Here is a 20264-nt window from a genome sequence, read left to right as displayed (position 1 = left end):
CTCCTCGACGGCGAGGGCGGCCTCACGCTCCGCACCGTGGCCCTCGACAAGCTCGACGGCGAGGCCTACGTCAACATCCGCAAGGGCAAGGTCATCTCGGGGTACGAGCTCTCCCTCACCCTCTCCTGGGAGGCCGAGGCCGCCTCCGAGTCCGGCGCCGCCAAGGTCGCCGGCGCCGCCGAGGTCCCCTACCTCGCCGACGAGAACGCCGACGAGGACCCCTTCCTCGCCCGCGGCAAGCCCCTCGTCCTCGAGAAGATCCGCGAGTTCGTCGCCGCATGGCCAAGGGCGGCCCGGCCAAGGACGAGCTCGAGTCCAAGATCTTGATGGATGAGAACAGATGGAAGGGGTTCACACAGAGCAATGCAGTAGGCAAATGTGAGGGTAGAGGGAAATGGGATGGCAGGGGCAAATGTGTCAATAGCACTCTCATTTATTGCAAATAAGCAACCCAAACCAAACACCTTGACTTATAAATAAGCAACTACAATAAGCAACTTAAGCAACTTATTTATAAGCAATGCTAACCAAACAGGCCCTAAATGGCGCCACTCCTGTGCACAGGGCACGGCACGGCGGTGAACTGAACTGTTTCATGGTTTTTCGTCGTTTTGGGCTTTTGTTAGGTGTAGAAACGTGAGGACTGGGAGGTGGATTAACTGGGCCCTCTGGTGAGAGGTGAATTAGCTTCAGAGCTTGTTTAGTTACTCCCAAATTCCCAACTTTGGCACTATGCAAAAAGAAGATTCCCCATCACATTAAACTTGCGGTACATGCATGGAGTACTAAATGTAGACGAAATCAAAAACTAATTGCACAGTTTTGTTGTACTTTGCGAGACGAATCTTTTGAGCCTAATTAGTCAATGTTTGGACAACAATTCACAAATACAAACGAAATGCTACAGTTGCGTATTTATGGCAAAATGCCAATTTTGCCACTCCCATATTGGAAACTAAACAAGGCCTCAGAGGTTAAAATGGTGCCGCCTACGTACTCCCAGTCCCAGCCCTAGTAGGCACCAGGCATGCCTCTAGACTCTCCATTCCTCCTTGCCAGCTGGGTCTCCGAGCTTGTGTGTTCAAGCTCGAACGTGCACGCTATTTCAAGGAAGAATCGAAATGCAAAACCTTGCACCTTTGTGTTCATCTTGCAGACTATTGATCTCATCCGACTCGGTCCAACGGTCGAGCCGGACTCCTTGATCGCGCCCTGATCAAGGACGCCCAACCGTATATGGTTGGCGGACCCCCGTCATGCAGCGCTATAGAAGAAAAGGTGGGGGCTAGGGGCACGCATGCCAAGGTTCGTCGTGCCCACCAGACCCACCAACAAAACCCTAGACCCGACCTAAGTAGTGCTGAAGCGGCGGGAAGCACCGCCGCCACCTCGCTGCCGCCGTCTCCACCCTCGTCGTCAACTTCGCCGTCACCACCATAGCGAGCTCGTCATCCAAGCCCGATGGTAGTGCCCCTACTCTCTCTACTCTCTCTCTCTCTCTCTCCCTCCCTCTCTCCCTCTCGGTTGTTCCTGTTTAGATCTAGGACTTTGATTTTACCCTAAGAATCAAGTTGTTAACCTGCTAGACGCACACTAAGAGATCCTAGATTTTCATCAATGGTACCAGAGCCTAACTAGCGTGTAGATCTAGTCGGGGAAGTTTTTTCGCACGAATCAGAGGTTACGAAGCAATTAGGAGGGGCTTTTCGATCTCGAGTCAAAAATGAAAGAAAAAAATTTCTAAGATGGCGGCCGCCGGATCCACCCGACGACCGTTGACTGCGCTCCACCGCAAGACCGACAACGGCCGCCGGATCTCGAACCGACAGGCCGCCGGTAGTGAAACCCTAACCCTAAGAAGGGGAAGAACCAGAGAAAGAGGAGAGGGGTTGGGGGAGCTTACCGAATCTGCTCAGGGAAGAAGACAGCCACGCGCGCGGGTTGCCCAGGGCATCATCGCTGGACCGCTCGACAGCGGCGCGCTCACCCTAGGGCGAGCGAGCGCACCGGCGAGGGGACCGGTGGTGGCGGCGCCACTCAAATGCACCCGCCGGTGAGGGGACCGGTGGCGGCGGCATCACACACCACGGGCCTGCCGAGGGGAAGCCTCAGGCCGGCCCTGCGTCGCCGGCCTTCTCCCTCAGCTCGGCGCCGCCGCTTGCCGGCATACTCACTTGCTCCCGCTCATCTCTCGCTCGCTCTCGCACGGTTCCGACGGAGGAAGGGAGCAAAATGAAGCTAGGGTTGGCCGGGGTAGCGATGCGGCCGGGTTTTGTTCACCTGAGGTCAACACGTGGCCGTCGATCGCGAACAGATGGTTGAGATACGCCGGGCTGGAAATCAGCCTCGGTGGAAGAACGAATTGACGGCCCAGGCCTAGGTTGAGGCCTGGGAAGCCACAAGTGCACGTCAGCGCAAGCAGGCTAGGCCGCTTCCTCGTGCGGGCTAGCAGAACAGTGGAGATCTAGCCCAGGTGAACGCGGGGAAACTGGGCCGCGGTTCGATGGCGTGCGCACTGGGCCGCCTTCCCAGAGGGTCCATTTTCTTGCGTTTGTGGGGTGGGCCTAGACGAGCGCTGCTGAGCGAGCTGGGCTAGGGCGTTGCCTCGCGTGGGTTGAAAGAACAGTGTGCTTTGAGCCCGTTTTTGTTTTTCTTCTTCCAATGATTTTTGCAATTTCTGGAAATTGATTAATGGCTCAAATAAAGTTAGTTTTGAGAAGTTTTTCCGGTGGGTAAAATCCACAAATTAAGTTTAAGTCTTAGCAAGCTTCCGTTATGTTAAGTTGAATATTTGGCATTATTTTGCCAATTTATGCATTAAGTTAAATTTTTTTTTTGTCTATTTTTCTAATTGAATTGGAACCAAATGGAAAATTTAATTAGAAAATAAGTAATTTTTCCGAGTATAATAATTTTATCTACTAACCAACGTTGTTGATAAGATTATTATGCTAGCAGGTTTTATTTTATCATTATTGATTCTATTTCTGCCGATTCTATTTCTGCCCAATGGTGATATAGAATTAATATTGAGAAGTTTCATGTTTTAATTTGACCAATGTTGACTTAACTCAATTTTTTCTGAATTTTTTATTTTTAGGGAATCCTTTGAGTTATATCTCGTCCATAGAGCCCCTCGATGGAGGGAATTATAGCTCATGGTGAGAGAAGATTGAGATAGCGCTTGCGTTGTCAGATATTAATCTAGTACTGGCTGATCCATATCCCATTGCTCCTGAGGATTCCGTGAGAGGTGAGAATGAGAGCGAAGAAAATTTCAACGCTCGAGTGCGTGATCATGCACGAATTAGAATGAAGTACGATCTTGATCGTGCGCGGTGGTATCAGTCGAACCGGAAGTACTTGATGGTGATTAAAAGCTCCATTGTGGAGGCAATAAGGGGAGCAATCTCAGAGTGCGCCACCGCCAGGGAGTACCTAAGGAAGGTGGAGAGTCATTTTACTGGCTCTTCAAAGTCTTATGTAAACACTCTTATTAAGAGGCTTGTTACTAAGAAGTATACTGGTGGTGGAATAAGGGAGTACATATTGAGGATGAGTAAAATGGCATCCAAGTTCAAGCCTATGGACATGGAGCTCAAAGATGAGTTTGTAGTCCAATTGATCTTTGCCTCCCTACTCAAGGAGTTTGAGGCTTTTGTTGTTAATTACAACTTACAGCCAGACAAGTGGGGCATTGAAAAGCTTATTGCCATGTGTGTGAAAGAAGAGGAAATAATTAAGGGCTCACGTGGTGATTCTACCAACTACGTGAGGCAAAAGAAGAAGAGGAATTATCATAACAATAATTCTAAGCTACAAGGGAAACCTCAGTGGAATAGTACCTCCTCTTCCAAGGCACATGGAAAGGCTCCACAGAATGATCACCATCAGAGATCAAACCATGAAGAGGTGGTGGACAAGAACACTTGCAAGTGGTGCAGGAAGAAGGGACACTACCAGAAGGATTGTGTGGATTTCCTAAAGCATCTATGTAAGAAAGGGATTCTATACGAGGAGGACCCTGCAAAGAGGAGAAAGAATCATTAAAGTAGCAAATGATGTCGAAGCTAAAGTTGAAGCCATTGGAGAACTCTCATTAGAATTAGTTGATGGCTTTATACTTCATCTAAGAGATGTTCTTTATGTACCCTCTTTGCGTAGAAATTTAATAAGTGTATCGCACTTAGATAGTGATGGATTTGCTTGTCACTTTGGTGATGGACAATGTAAGATTAAGTTTAATAACAAGTGTGTTGGTCTTGCTTTTAGACAAGACGAGCTTTATTTGCTATCACTTTGTGAGAATGTAAATGTTGTAAGCGCTGAGAATGTGAATGCCTCCTCATCTATGAATGTAAGAAATAAGCGGAAAAGTCATCTATGAATGTAAGAAATAAGCGGAAAAGAATTGATAACGTATCTTCGAAATTATGGCACTATCGTTTAGGCCATATTTTGAGTGGAAGAATTGAACGATTAATTAAGAAATCAATCCTTTCGCCCTTAGAATTTTCAGATCTAGAGCAATACATCGATGGCATTAAGGGAAAGTATGTTAAGAAAATTAAGAAAGACGCCAAAAGAAATGCAGGAATTTTAGAAATAATTCACACAGATATATGTGGTCCGTTTCCTGTGACATCTATGGATGGTTATGATTCATTTATAACATTCGCAGATGATTATTCACGTTATGGCTATATTTATCCAATTAAGGAACGTTCGGAAGCATTGGATAAATTTAAGATATTTAAGGCTGAAGTAGAAAATCATCATAATTTAAAGATTAAGATAGTAAGATCCGACCATGGAGGGCAGTACTACGGTCGACATACCCCATATGGCCAAGTTCCTAGACCTTTTGCAAGGTTTCTACATGAAAATAGCATAGTTGCCCGGTACTCCACACCGGGAAAGCCTCAACAGAATCGAGTAGATGAAAGACGCAACCGTGCCTAATGGATATGGTGAGAAGTATGATAAATTACTCTACTTTACCGATTAATTTGTGGATAGAGACGTTAAAAACTGTCATTCACATTCTTAATCGAGTTTCCAGTAAGTCGGTGTCTAAGACACCGTATGAGTTATGGATTGGACGAGAGCCCTCACTAAATTATTTGTGTATGTGGGGCTGTCCGACTGAGGCTAAAGTATTTAACCTAAATATTGGGAAACTAAATTCTAAGACAGTCAGTTGCTATTTCATTGGCTATCCAAATAAGTCAAAAGGTTATCATTTCTACTGTCCTAACAAATATACTAAGTTTGTAGAAACGAGACACGCTGTCTTTTTGGAGGATGAGATGATCAGGGGGAGCTCGGTACCCTGAGAAATTAGCCTTGAGGAGAAGCAAATATATGTACTCACTCCGATGATTCAGGAACCATTTTTCTTGATACCTGTTGTTGCTGCACCGACAGTGCAGGACACTGTGGTAATAACACCTGTTGTTAGTTCTCCCGTGGTAACAACGAAATGAAGATGAGGAACCTGTCCTTCAGGATCCTATAGAACCTATTGTCACACATGAAGAAGAGCTACAATAGCCCCATATGGAAGATGAGCCGAATGTTGCCCCCCCCCCCGAAGGTCTCAAAGAGTTAGAAAACCAGCTATTCCTAATAAATACGAAGTCTATGTTTGCGAACAAATTCAAATGGAGGGAGATCTCACCTCGTTTGAAGAAACCATGATAAGCGTTCACTCATCAAAATGATTTCAAGCTATGGAAGATGAAATGAGATCTATGAGTAGCAATAAAGTCTTGGATTTAGAAGAAAACCCTAAAGGAGCCAAGGCAGTAGGTTGTAAATGGGTCTACAAAACAAAATGTGACTCCAAAGGGAATGTGGAAAGATATAAAGCGTGACTTGTGGCAAAAGACTTCACACAAAGAGAAGGAATAGATTATAATGAGATATTTTCTCCAGTCTTTTGTAAGGATTCCTTTAGAATCATAATGGCTTTAGTGGCGTACTATGACTTAGAATTACATCAGATGGATGTAAAGACGGCATTCCTCAACGGGGATTTAGATGAAAATGACTATATGGCATAAACCAAAGGCGTTGAGGATTTAGATGAAAATGACTATATGGCATAAACCAAAGGTTTTGTCGTGGAAGGAAAAAAACGTATGGGATGCCGCCTGAAGAAATCCATTTATGGATTAAAGTAAACCTCCAGACAGTGGTATTTGAAGTTTGATGAAACAATAAGAAAATTTGGGTTTATTGAGAATAAGGAGGACAATTGCATTTATGCAAAGTTCAACAGTGGAAAATTCATTTTCCTCGTCCTGTATGTAGATGTCATCTTACTCGCTAGTAGTGATGTTAGTCTGCTATTGGAGACGAAGAAGTCTTTGTCCTCGAATTTTGATATGAAAAATCTCGGTGAAGTTTCATTCGTTTTAGGAATTGAAATTCACCGAGACAGAAGAATTGAAATTCACCGAGATAGAAGAAAGGGGGTTTTAGAATTATCGCAAAAGGTATACTTGGAAAAGATTCTAAAGAAGTACAGTATGCATGCGAGTAAACCTATGCCTGCTCCTATAGTCAAGGGCGATACATTTGGAAAATTTCAGTGTCCCAAGAATCAATATGAGATCTATCAAATGAAAGTAGTTCCATATACTTCAGCTGTCGGAAGATTAATATATGCTCAAGTATGTACACGCCCTGACTTAGCTTTTGTGACCGAGATACTTGGCAGATATCAGGATAATCCAGGAATAGATCACTGAAGAATGGTAAAGAAGGTATTGCATTATACATAAGGTACGAAAGGTCTCATGTTAACATATAGAAGAACTGATTCCCTAAAAATAGAAGGGTTCTCAGATTCAGATTTTGTGGGAGATGTAGACAATAGAAAGTCCACGTTAGGTTATGTATTCACTCTCGTAGGTGGAGCTATATCGTGGAAAAGCACCAAGCAAATCGTCATTGTATCGTCCACGATGTACGTCGAGTTTGTAGCATGTTATGAGATCATGGGATAGGCAAAATGGCTAAAGAAATTTGTACCCAGGTTAAGAGTGGTAGACAACATTCAAAGGCCACTCAAGATGTACTGCGACAATGAGCCAGCAGTGTTTTATGCTCACAACAATAAGTCAAGTGGTACCGCCAAACACATCGACATCAAGTTTTATGTTGTGAAAGAGAAAATTCAGAATCATACCATTAGTCTAGAGCATATAAGAATAAAGGAAATTCTTGCGGATCCGCTCACAAAAGGCTTACCGCTCAATGTGTTCAGAGAACACTTACCCGACATGAGTTTATGGGAAAGCCTATGATCCCTGGATACTAAGGGCCCAGAATAAGAATACCTTTCAAAATAGAAAGGTGTATTGTAGCTGTTAAATCTGATAGTACGTGACCGACTATTATGACGAGGCGTGGTCTATACACTGATCTGTGATGAAATGGGTGCTAAGTTAAGCATTCCAAATTTAAGACTAAGTTTAAGTATAAGATAAGATCAAGGGGAAGAATGTTAGTATTGATCTCATCCAACTCGGTCCAACGGTCGAGCCGGACTCCTTGATCACGCCCTGATCAGGCGCTCAACCGTACATGGTTGGCAGCCCCGTCACGCAGCGCTATAAAAGAAAAGGTGAGGGTCGGGGGCACGCATGCCAAGTTTCGCCGTGCCCACCAGACCTACCGACAAAATCCTAGACCCGATCTAAGCAGCGCTGAAGCGGCGTGAAGCACCGCCGCCACCGTCTCCACCCTCGCCGTCAACTCCGCCGTTACCGCCATGGTAATGACAAGCTCATCATCCAAGCTCGATGGTGGTGCTCCTACTCTCTCTCCCTCTCAGTTGTTCATGTTTAGATGTAAGATTTTGATTTTACCCTAACAATCAAGTTGTTAACCAGACACATCCTAGATTTCCATCACCTATGCGTCCCTCGGCTCGCTTCAATCAGTCGTCAACTCCTCTGAGCATCTGCAGGTCGCCTCGCCCTCCAGCCATGTGACGCCTCGCCCGTCTGTCCGCCTAATTTCGGCGCGGGACCCCGCACCACCCGCCGGAGCCGCAAGCCCGCAACCGCCGCGCCGCTAACGCGGCGGCAGCAGGAGACGGGAGAGGGAGAGGAAAAAAAACATGCGCGAGGGCGAGGTGGTTGTAAACTTCCACGCGACCGCGTGCGTCACGAGTGCGCCAGCCAGAGAACGAACGAATCGTCGCGTAGGCTCGCGTCCGCGGCCCGCCGGCTTCCGCTCGGCGCGCGAATCTTCTCGACCCGTCCGGCCAAGCAACCCAATCCGATCCGCCATGCATTTCTTCTCTTCCCGCTCCGGCCAGTTTATAACCCCCCATCCCCCGCCACCTTCCTCCGGCGACCAACCAACCAACCGTCATCTGAGCAAGCAAAGCAAAAAACCAGAGGCAACCCACGCATCGAATTGGACAGCGGCTAAGTTCCAATCCATCCGTTCCTTTGGCCGATCGGCTGACATGGACAAGGTGCTGGCCTTCTCGATCCTGAGCGCGTCGCCGGCCGACATCGCCGCCGGCGCCGGGGCGTTCCCCACCACCCGGCTGTCGTGGCGGAGGGGCGGGGGCGGCCAGGGAGACTCCGCGGAGGCGACGCGGCAGCGGGACGGGGAGAAGCAAGGCGGCTCGCCGCGCCCCCACGGCCACGGCGGCGGCAAGGACGAGCCGGCGGCGTTCCTCCCGCGGTTCGCGCCGGAGTTCGACGGGATCGACTGCTTCGAGACCATCGTGTCGCATTAGCGAGACTTGATCGACAGGAAGCTGCTGCTGCTGCCAGCAATTGACGATTCTTTTCGCCATTCTATAGTCCGTGATGATGGTGATTTCCCGATCGATCATTATCGATCGATCGGTGTGTTTGTGTGTGTTGAATTGTTAATTGTCTCGACAATTGCTAATTGAGACGACGGGTTGTACTTGTACAGACAGCATGTATTATGTATGCATGCATGCATTAAGAGAGACGATTTTATAGTACTCTCTACTCTCCTTCTTGATATTAAAATACGCAGCTTCCCGCGTATTCTCGAAAAATAGTACTCTCTACTCTTTTGTACCCAAAAAAAAATGGGTTGTTTCTTCTCCCTTGTGCACGGTTCATTGCCTTGGGATCGCCAGCAAGCTTGCAATTGCCATGCTTGGCGGATGATTCCCGCGCGAAAGGCCGGATAAGATAACTAATTGCGCTGTGTAATGAACTTTGCGACACCAATTATTGTTTTTCGAAAAGGATTGGCATGGATGGGGGCGAGTATCAACGGTGGACGAGCACAAACCAAACTGTTGGAGCAGTTGGCCAGGTGTCTGGTTCTCACGGCACACGACGCGTCGATTTCGAAAGCTGGGAGGTAACGTGTAGTACGCGCTGGAACAAGATTGTTTACGACTAGTAAACTTAAACGGGCAATTAACTAGCGGCAGGTCCCCTGCTTATTCAAATGGATATTCGGCTCCATCCGATGACGTGACCTGGGACAGGACCACAGGAACATCCCCTGTTGCTGCCGAGAAGGAAGGGATGGCAAGAGCGGAGCAAGTTTGGTGTCCCGATCAAGGTAACGTGTACGCGCTGGCACGTGTTTGTTTACGACCAAACGGGTACGATTCAGCAACTGGTTTTATCGCCGTGCTGAAATGGATGATCCGATCCATGCGGGTGATGCAAACATTCTTCAACAAGAACAGAGCAGGCTTGACCATGATAGCCCCAAGTTCAAGCTCCAAAAGGTTCTTTCTTGCTTCAGAAGAATTATGGAGAAATCGAAACTATCAATAAATCAAACGAACGTATCATCATCCATTTCACTTGCTTGGTGTATACAGAGCTCTATACAAATTTCTCGGCGACACAACCCAAAAAATTGGCGAGGGGAATTAATCAATTGAACCGCAGGATCAGAAGGAGACTATGGACTCGAAGCAGTTGATCCCGTCGAACTCCGGCGCGAACCGCGCCTGCTTCCTCTCCGCGGCGGCCGCCGGGCGCGAGCCGGCCTGCTGCTCCGCGGCCTTCTTCTCCTGCTGCCTCGGAGCCGGCTTCTCCGCCTGCTGCTGCTGCTGCTGCTTCTGGGTCACGGCGGAGGAAGAGGACCTCCACGAGAGGCGGGTGGAGAAGCCGGTCGACGAGATGTCGGCCGGCGACGAGCTCAGGATGGAGAAGGCCAGGATCTTGTCCATGATGAGTTGATGACCAGATGCAGAGCCCCTTCGCTTGCTGCTAATTTGACTCGTTGAATTTCTTTGCTGTGCTCTGTTTGGAAGTGCTCAGCTTGGTTGTGTGCTTTGCTGCTCCTCCGGCGCCGGGGTTTTATATAGGCGCCGTGTCCGCGTGCGAGAAGGGAAGAGGAAAGGGAGGGAGGAGCGCGGTGGACTGGGTCTGGGTGGGGGAAGCCGTGGCGCGCGCGGCAGGGAAAGTTCCCGGGCGGTGGCGGACGCGGACGCGGCCGGAATCCGCGACTCGCGCACGGCAAGCAAGCAAGCTGAGGCGGCCGTGACTCGGCCGACGCGGTCCCCGTGCGCTGAGGCGCTGACCCCAACACGACCCCGCTGCCGCCGTGCCGCCTGGGTGGCTCGGCGAGTCGGTCAAGCTCGTTCCGACCGAAAAAAGAAAATTTAAGACGCGGGGGGACGTGGCAGCTGCTGATGCGACGAGCGGTTTCGGGGACCCTGGGCGAGGCGACACTTGGAGGTGTCTCTGGCGCACGGCAACTGCCCGCCTGTTGGGGACGTGGTGGGGGCAGGCCACCGCCCGGTGCCGCGCTGCCGGCAGACAGACCTGGCCTAGGCTAGCCCCCCGCCGCAACGAACGCGGCGGTGACGTGCCGGGCGCGGGGGGCCATGGTGGTGGTCGGCTCGCCGTCGGCAGCGATAGCGAGCGCGGTGCGGGGACGGCAACACGAGTGTGAGTGTGAGATCCTGGGATGCGACGTCTGTATTCTTTTCTTTTCGCTGTGTCTAGCAATCAATGGCCTGCTGATGATAGTGTTCACTGTCCACCATCCCAAGAAAACAGTTAACTAGAGTGGTCTGCGGATAAGGTTGTTTGTTCGAACACCGGTCAGTCTACCGACCACATGGCGATGCCGACGGTCGAGTAGCTTCTCCGATCCCCAATTCAGAGGGTGGTAAAAGCCGAAATCGCCGAAAAGTCACTCAGGGCTCAGAGGAGTGTGGTGAAAATCCTCCAGTTCGAACGGTCAGACGGGCCGGGCAGGTCAACACGAACGCATGCGGGTGCGGCTGCCGGCACACGCCGATACCCATACGGCGGCCTTGGCCTGTCTTGACTTGGACGGCGCGCGCCGTGGCAGCTTGACTCGACGGGGACGGCAAAGGCCGCGCACGCACCCATCTCCACCCCCTGCCGGCCAGTGGGCAGTGGAGGATGACACGCCCGTGTTTATCTCCTCGCCACCGTCACCCGGCGTCCGGAGACTGCTCGCCCGGATATGGACATGTCTCTGTCTCCCTCCCTTACATTATTGCTGCTCCCGCACCTTCCCGGGTCTCCCTCGGCAAGGAGATGGGAACGTGCCCGTCTCAGTGGAGAGCACCCAGCACCCGAGCCCATTGCTCCGCCGTGATGCCGTGTCGCCTCGTGCGCTAAAGAAACGGACAACGAGAGGGCCTGGTTTGAGCTTCGTATCAAGATCGAGCTCGAGTTACATGCCTTCGTCAACGCTTCTGTTACGGTGCAGCTTAGCAATGGATGCATAGCAATATTCTGGACCGACAGTTAGATCGATGGATAGAAGGTGGAGCACCTTGCACCGAACCTGATCGTCACCATTCCTAAACGACCGAGAAACACAAGAACAGTCGCACAAGGGCTCCAAGACCAGAGATGGTAACAGACATCCGCGGTAGCCTGTCAGTTAAAGCACTCGTGGAATACGTCGGCACCGTCGCTCAGCTGCGGCCTTGAACCATGGATAGGAGGATAGGTACTTGTGGCGATGGATTGATGGAAAGTATTTTGCAGCATCTGCCTACCAAAAAATGCAAGAAGGTATCACCAAGCTGCAAAGAAGCAGTCGCATTTGGAAGAACTGGACGCCACCGAAAGTGAAGTTCTTCACTTGGCTGGCAACGAAAGGCAAGCTTTGGACAGCGGAACTGCAACGACGACACAACCTAGAGGCACATGATGTTTGTTGGCTATGTGAGTAGGCGCATGAAACGGGGGATCACATCTTAGTGAACAGCTCCTACACCAAGCAAATATGGTGGGGTGCACTGTCTTAGCTGGGGCGAGCTTGCACCTTTCTGGATCAACCTAGCTCATTGCAGGACTGGCGGTCTCATGTGAGGAGGCTGCAGCTGAGAGGGATGAGGCGAGGATTTGATACACTTTTCATGTTGATCATCTGGCGCTTGTGGAAAGAACGCAATGTGCACCTGTTCAACGACTGTTCCTCGACGGTGCAACAGCTACTAAAGGGCATAGGAGAGGAGGCAGAACTCTGGATACAGGCAGGAGCTCACCGGTTGAAAAGTTTAAAAGGGGAGTAATAGGGTCTAGTTTTCTTGTTGTTTTTCGTTGGACCCTATGGCGACTAATGCTTTGCATGAGTTCTAGCTCATTATGTTGTAAAATTTTAATTTCTTCATTTTAATATAAAGATGTGCAGCTCTTCAGATATTATATAGGAAAAAAACCAGCGACCTCAGGAGCCTCTCCATCGGCGTCGGCGTTGAGAAGAGCTCGGAATGGGTCGTTAGTCAGAGTTGGAGCGGAGAAGAGCTTGGTTGGTTGGAATGGATCGATGGATCGTTCTGTGCGTTTGTAATGGCACGCTCCTGTGCAGGTTTTTATAGAGGTGGGGCCAGGCAAGCCTTCAGTCACCGTTAGTGCCAGAGGAGGAGGAGGAGGAGCCCGGATGGCATGCGCGCGCGTGCGAATGTAGAGACAGCAACAGCTTTGCCTTGGACACCCGCTGAATTTGCCTGCAACCTGCAGTCTGGTCGTTTGTCTCACGTGTCAGGGTCACGCACGCGGAAGACGTGCCGCAATATATGGTTGGGTGTGACGCGACGTGACCTGTTTTGTTTGTGTGATCCGCACGATATATAAACCTTACGGAGGCTCAACGGTCCATTTGTGGGGTGCAAGGGTCTATTTGGAATGGAAGAACGGAAACATAGAAAAGGAAAACAAAATAAAGGAATTTCTCAGGTAACCTTATCTCTTCCGCAAGCTTTGTCCATTCCTCCAGCTCTAGATTCATGGCCTTTCGCTCATCTCAAGCGCGTCAAGTGTAGCCTCTGCATTTGACTCCCACGCACTTAGAGCAGACCCTCAACGTTTTCCCATCGGAAAGCTCGACGCCCGCTCTTGAGCAGGCACTTGGTTGGTGTAGAGGTGAGACAAAGGGCGCTTGATGGTGAGGTGTCTTTGTAGCTCTACATATCGATTTGGGGCTGACGGCAACCAGCCAGCGGGATCCAATCTCTTCTGGTTTCTCTTACCTCCATTTATTCGCGCGCTCCATTTCTCTTGCACACGCGTGTGCCTCGGGCATCCGCGAAAACTTTAGGTTTGAGTGGATGTTCTGGTTCCTGCGTTTTCTTGTGAAGAAAGGAGAGTCTTTCCGGAGGAACGACGATGTTCATTCCTCCGTTCCAAGTGGCATGTGATGTCAGTGGAACATAGGAATTGCATTCCTTTGGAATTCCTTTAAAATTCCTTCAATCCAGACGAGGCCTAAGAATCGGGCCACACCTGCAGTCGGTTTTGCAGCAAGGTGCAAACTCCCCAAAGACCAAATTCAAAACAGGAAATTTTGTGTTTTGCTTAAAATAAAAGTTATTTTTTGGAAGAAGAAACTAATAAGCCTCGTTCAGTTGGTTTTCCTGCTAGGTAAGTTAATTTATTTGATTGACATTTCAGAACCTAGTCCAAGATGTTTATTTTGATCGTTCAGAGTTCATGTATACGTATGCATCCCTTAATTTACTCCCAAATAACTAGAGGCGGTGGTCAGGTGGTGGTGCGCCACAGTTACATCTCGCATTCCACTGAGCCGTCAACAATCGAAGACGACGTCTCTCGCCTCCCGGCATCATCCATTCATCCCCTATCGTAGATCCGTTCTCGATCTCCTGCACGTGTTTCCACTTTCGCGGTGCTGATTCGTCTTGATGGACGAGGGCAGGACTAGCATCGGTAACTCCCGCCGGTAAAATTTGGACATGACTAAGCAATACTCCAAGGTATGCTTATATTTCCTCGTTCAATTTGAATCACTTGATTAATGTTGGTGTAGTTTTGCACTAATTATAATGGCCTACTCCTCAAAATAAGTACATCTCTAACAAATCTTAGATGTACTGCTAGTCTTGAGAAAATTCCAAAACAAGTCTCTAATCAATGATGGTATGCTGTTCTGACCGAAAGTCTCACATCATGTGTTTGATTATTTAGATATTCAATAAATATGCATTCATTGAAAAAACAAGATGCAAGGATATTAGATTCTTTAGTCTCATATTGGGTGGGAGATGGGGATGGAGGGTGGGGGCAAAAGCGCACTCAACCCTCCAGGTGCTCCATCCAGGGAGCTAGATGCTCTCATAGATGACCTCCATCCAAATATGGATGGATCAACTTAACAATATATTTAATTTACTACATAATGAGGTTGTGATTATGAATCTGACACCATCTCGTGGTCAAGGTGTTTGGCTCACGAGTGTCGTGCAAGCCGTGCCACAAGACACTTGCATGTGACATGACGTGCATATGTGTGTCATGTCACCTCTACGTGATATTTTCTCTAATCGAGTAAGGGAGAACCAATACCTCCATTGGTGGTTGACTAGTTTTATGAGCCGGACCTACGGACGGTTCTGCAACATGATATATCTAAGGTTGGTTTCAGTGGGTGCGCGTGCGGATACATTTCTTTAGCAAAGTCTATATTTCCATAAGCTTTTTTAATATTGGCATGTTATTCTCTTCCCTCTTAAAAAGAAATGTGCCATGGCATGGTGAAAAAAGTTGCGTATCCATCCAGCAGCAGAGCCAAAAACTGAAAAGGGGAGGGGCAATAGTATTAAATTTTTTTAAAAAATTGTAGTTCCATTTGAAATTTTGAATACTTTTTTGTGAAAACTTGCATTGGTGGGGGGCTCCCATGGGGGGCTCCTCCGTTGTACCCAGTGAACATTAAGGTTGCTTTGGTGCTTAGGTGAGTCAGTTTATTTAAAATTTAAATTTTAGAACCTAGCTCCGTTTAGTTAACTTTGCTATCCTATGAAAGTTCATGTGCGCCGGTTTGCTGAGGCAAGGATTGCAGGAAGAGGTACAAAGAAACCTAGCGGTAAACACAGTAAATAATATGTGAAAAAGCATGTACCTGCGTTATGTGAGGCCATGTGCCCCCTCGATTGCTAGCGTTTAGGAGACACCCGTACGTGTCGACTTGAAGTTATGAAATCGGATCCAAGTTTTGTAGACGTTACGAAATTGTCCAAACCAAAAGAACTTTTGCCAAATTAAAGAACAGAGAGCACGCGCGCGCTAAGCATGCCAATACGGAGCGACGGCGTCGAAACAGAGGACGCCATCGAACGCCGGGTAGAACCGCGCCTCCGCCTCGCCGCCGCGGCGCTCCTGGCCACCGGCACCCTTCGTCTCCGCCTCGCTCCCCCTCTCGGCCGCGATCTTCCCGCCACTCCACGCCGCCGCCGATCCAGTCCCGCCGGCTGCACCCCTGCCGTTGCCCTCCTCCGCCTTGCCGCGGGCGAAGCTCTCCAGCACGCCGGCGCTCATGCCCGGGCCGAAGACGTTGCCGGGCCCCGCGCCGATGAGGGACAACCCCAGGATCCTGTCCATGCCGCCGCCCTGACTGCTGCCCACTTCCCACGCGACGCGGCGGCGGTTGCTGTGTTGCATGTACGGGACAGGACGGCCGGGGAAACGATGGCGTCTGACTCTGACATGTATAGGCTGCGCCCTATGGTCAAACCGAGTCGGATCACGCTCCGCCGCCAATGGCGGGTACGTGTCCCATCGCGCTCGGATCGACTCCGAGTAGGAGTCAACGACGGCGGCCGTCCATGTTGGCCACGGAATAGGTTTGTGCCCTCTGCACGACGTCCATTTTGATTTTCCACGACAACGTCCAAATTGCTTTGCCCCGATCCACTTCTGAATTGTGATGGACACTCATCGCACAGAGAGGTACTTAGCATCGGACAGCAACAACCACGCAGAACAGCACAGGTTAAACTACTACAACAATCCTTTGATGTACTTGAATACACACGCAAGCAACTACTAGTTCATAAAGCTTATTACGTTGTCACATTATCACAAGCAACTAAACGATCCCTAACTGCTGCCGGCAACTGAGAGCCCATGTTAACCATGGACAGAATTGCTATTAGAAAGCATCGAGCACTACTAATATTGCTATGCGTGCAGCATCTATCATTCAGGCATGCGCCAGTTTCAACAAATGGGCAATAACAATACTGAAGACTACATGCAAAGATTGAGACAAAAAGTTACACATTGTACACTGCATTGGCGTTCTCAAATCTCAAGTTCCAGCCTGATGGTACCATGCACATTCTCGCTTAGTCATAGCAGCTGTACAGGATCTGCAAATAATTTCTGGATCCCTTTCTACCTATACAGCTTCAACTGACTGGATTCCGATTTCTGTCCATTAATATACTGCTCACATTTATCTTCAGTAGGATCATCCGGACAAAAAATTTCTCACATACGGAGTCGATAGACTGGAAGTACAACTTTCTTACTGCCTCGCTGAATATAAGTAGCCACCATATAGCTGAGAATCCAAGTCCAAAACCAAGTCCTGAAACTACATACAAAAATACATCATGGCCATGTGTGTCTTCGTCATTGTATATTGGGTTTAGCTTGTGTTCATAACAGCTCTCAGAAACAAGAGGACTGCAGAGGTATTTGTTGCCAGCATATATGTATGGATCTTCATCACCGAGAGTTTGAAGCTGAGAACCTTGAGGTATCTTCCCGGAAAGATTGTTGTACGACATGTTCAGGTGGCTTAGCGAGTGCAATGATGCCATGCTCTGAGGAATCGCACCAGAGAGATGGTTCCATGAGATATCAAGGGACTCTAATGAATCCATACTGCCAATTCTCTCTGGAATACGTCCACTAAGGCGATTTCTTGACAGATTCAGGTTCTTGAGTTGTGCAAGAGCTCCAAATTCAACAGGAATTTCTCCGGTTAGAGCATTATCAGAAAGGTCAACGCTCTTCATCAAGTAAAGAATCCTAGAGTATAATCTTTCATATCCTTTGGTTGTAATGTATAAGCTCGCATTGTAATATACAATAATATCAGCAGGGAGGCCTCGAAACGTTAACGATATAATACGCGCTGATTGTCGTGAAGCCATCAAAGTTAAATTCCCAATATTTCGCGGCAGGGGCCCAGAAAGCTTGTTATTTGCAAGATCCAGCATTTGAAGGCGTTGAAGTTGTGATAATCCATCAGGAATATTTCCGGAGAACTGATTTGATCTCAACCTGAGGATAACAAGTAAGTGCATATTACTCCCTATCCATGTAGGTATGGTTCCCTCGAAATGGTTCTCTCCAAGATCAAGTAAAATCAAAGAGTCACATGAGCTTAGAGAGAAGGGCAACACCCCAGAGAGCATGTTCTTGTTTAAATGCAAAGAGCAAAGCGAAGTAAGAGAGCCTATGCTCGATGGAATTTCTCCTTCAAGGTTGTTGTTCGAGAAGTCCAGCACCAATAGGCGTGTGTTCTGCTTCCAGCAATTAGGAAGCTCACCTGATAAGTTGTTGTTTGATAGATCTATACCTGACAGCAACTCCATGTCGCAGAAATACACAGGTATGCTTCCGTTCAGATGATTGTTCGACAAGGAAACGAATAGCAATCCGCTACCTCCTAAATGGTAGGGCAACGGCCCAGTGAAAGAATTGTTAGAGAGATCCAGCACTTCAATACTTCTTGGCATATCAGGAATCTGACCTTCTAAATGGTTAGAACCAAGCCCCAAGATTCTAAGTGACTCCATGTGTACCATAGAGGCTGGAAGAGTGCCTGTGAGCTGGTTGTTGGAGAGATCCAAGTCAGTCAGAGACGTCAGAGAAGTCCAAGTCCAATCAGGCAAAGTGCCTACAGTTCCCGTGTTGTGCAAATCTATTCTTGAAATACTAGTCTGTGTCCGGAGCCACTGCGGCACTCCCGATTTTAGTGGGCAAGAACGTAATTGGAGTTGATGCAGCTGAAAAGGTGGCACCCAGTCTGTGTGTACAGAAATCCTCAAAAGATTAGAGGATAGATCAAGCACAGTTAACGAGGATAGATTGGCTAGGTGTTCTTCATACAGGACGCCTTGCAGAAAATTGTAAGAAATATCCAGCTCATATAAGGTTGTGAGCTGACCGATATCGGAAGGTACAGGACCTGATAGTGCGTTGTTGTGGAGGTTGATTGACAAGAGCGTCTTGAAGGACCCAAGCCATCCAGTTAGACTTCCAGATAGATTGTTACTCTCCAAGTGGATGAATTCCAGTTGCTTCATGCACCTGGCCATAGCTTTCCCCAGGTTGTCCATATCACCAACAAGATTGTTTGAGGACAAATCTAGGACCTGCAAGTTGCAAAGTTTGCCTATTGAAGTTGGAATTGCTCCTTCCAAACTGTTCTCGGACAGAAAAACATATTCAAGGGCAGTTAAATTTCCTACAGCTTCAGGAATCGACCCATGAAGTCCAGTGTAGGACAACTCAATGTGTGTCATAGTTGTTATGTTTGTTAACCAATGTGGGAAGGTAGAACTGAGGTAGTTGCCTGACAGATCAACTTTATTGAGAAACGTGAAGTTAGACTGTGATAGAGAGTTCAGGTCGGTGGGTGGAAGATGAGTAGAATACAAATGAAGCTCCTCAAGGAAAGCAAGCATGTTCAAGGACTCAAGCCAGTCTGAAGCAGCAGAAAAGTTCCACGATGACATGCCAAGGTAGGCCAGTGAAGAAAGCCCAGAGAGCCACAGAAGGTTGTCCACAGAGCTACTGGAAGTGAAGCTGCTATCAGGAATATTGCTTATATCAAGATAATTCAGCTTCGACAAGTTTCCAAGGTGAGGGGGAATTTTCCCACCAAAGCCAGCAAAAGACAAGTCAAGATGCCTAAGGTTCTTGAACAATCCAATGAACTCAGGGATACTTCCACCACCAAAATCATTGCCATGAAGATCAAGGTACTCTAGATGAGTCAAATTAACCAATGATGGGCTGATGTCACCTGTAAGAGCATACTCCATGCTTTTATTGTTGCCGAGGTTGAGCTTGATTATGTGCCCCGTCTTGTTACATGTCACACCATACCAGCTGCAACAATTTAGACCCCTCCATGACGAAAGTACGCCCTGATGGTCCTTCAGGGTGGCCTTCAAGTCGAATAGCACATTCCTTTCATTTCCAATGCACCCGCTTGCTGTTGTGGTTTTGGTGGTTACTAGTAGCAAAATAAGAAACAAAGAAAGCAGTGAAAGGCGCATGATGCTTTTCAAGTTGGCCCTGCTGCAGCTTTAGGAGTTTATATGAGAAACAACAAGAAGTGCCAGAGAAGGCACCTGTTCCACACTAGTATGCCAAGATGGTCAAAGAATGCAGCTGTATTAAAGAAAGAGCAGTGGTGTTTACACCACGCAATGAGAACAACTGGTCCAGTCCCTCCTGAAGTTCGTTACTGCAGTCTATAGCCTCCTCTCATCCTACGTAATACTACCCTAACAATTTAAGGATTACACAAGTTTGGATACTAAGGATTTGTTTGGAGCCACCGTTGCTAGAAGCTAAAATTAGCAGCTCTACTTATCATCTAATGAATCATGTCATCATATGCATGCACCAATTATTTTTTTAGAAAAGTTACTCTCCACGGGAATCGAACAGTCATGTGTCAAACACGAGGTGGCAACTTAAATAGGACTATAAAAAAAGAAAAATTTAGTTTTGTAAATAGCCCTATTAAAAGAGAACGGAGGAGTACTAGTCAAATGCCCCTCCTAATAGTTAGTCAGCTAGCAACTATTAGCTATTAACCAGCAAACTATTTTAGCAATAATGGATCCAAAAAGGTCCAGAACCAACCAAGAAGACTATTATAACATCCTATTGTATGGTGCTTAATCATCTCTCCTGAATCAACACTGACTAGGTCATCACCCCCTGATCAATGGAAGGGTTATTATAATTATATTT

The 20264-nt window shown here is 48.0% G+C and overlaps 4 protein-coding genes across 4 annotated transcripts; 1 reads left to right on the top strand and 3 right to left on the bottom strand.

Annotated features, from left to right (window-relative positions):
• Positions 1–7705: 7705 nt before the first annotated feature.
• LOC101761475 lies at positions 7706–9060 on the top strand. Its single transcript, XM_004964385.2, has one exon. The coding sequence runs from the start codon at positions 8132–8134 to the stop codon at positions 8762–8764; it is 633 nt and encodes a 210-aa protein (XP_004964442.2). The 5' UTR covers positions 7706–8131; the 3' UTR covers positions 8765–9060.
• Positions 9061–9779: 719 nt separating this feature from the next.
• On the bottom strand, positions 9780–10323 carry LOC101761874. The gene has a single exon (XM_004964386.4). The coding sequence runs from the start codon at positions 10199–10201 to the stop codon at positions 9920–9922; it is 282 nt and encodes a 93-aa protein (XP_004964443.1). The 5' UTR covers positions 10202–10323; the 3' UTR covers positions 9780–9919.
• Positions 10324–15398: 5075 nt separating this feature from the next.
• LOC101753115 (glycine-rich cell wall structural protein 1.0) lies at positions 15399–15923 on the bottom strand. Its single transcript, XM_004966559.3, has one exon. It carries the CDS (start codon positions 15918–15920, stop codon positions 15546–15548), a length of 375 nt encoding a protein of 124 aa, XP_004966616.2. The 5' UTR covers positions 15921–15923; the 3' UTR covers positions 15399–15545.
• A 2286-nt stretch (positions 15924–18209) lies between these two features.
• On the bottom strand, positions 18210–19321 carry LOC111257005 (brassinosteroid LRR receptor kinase BRI1-like). Its single transcript, XM_022825879.1, has 2 exons — positions 18384–19321; positions 18210–18300 (listed from the first exon to the last, which is right to left on the bottom strand). The coding sequence occupies exons 1-2, from the start codon at positions 19319–19321 to the stop codon at positions 18210–18212; spliced, it is 1029 nt and encodes a 342-aa protein (XP_022681614.1).
• Between the last annotated feature and the right edge of the window lie 943 nt (positions 19322–20264).

Source organism: Setaria italica, chromosome IV (genome assembly GCF_000263155.2).
Source record: "Setaria italica strain Yugu1 chromosome IV, Setaria_italica_v2.0, whole genome shotgun sequence".
Lineage (NCBI taxonomy): Eukaryota > Viridiplantae > Streptophyta > Magnoliopsida > Poales > Poaceae > Setaria > Setaria italica.
Note: the sequence above shows the minus strand (reverse complement) of the source record. Positions and strands in the feature narration are given on the sequence as shown.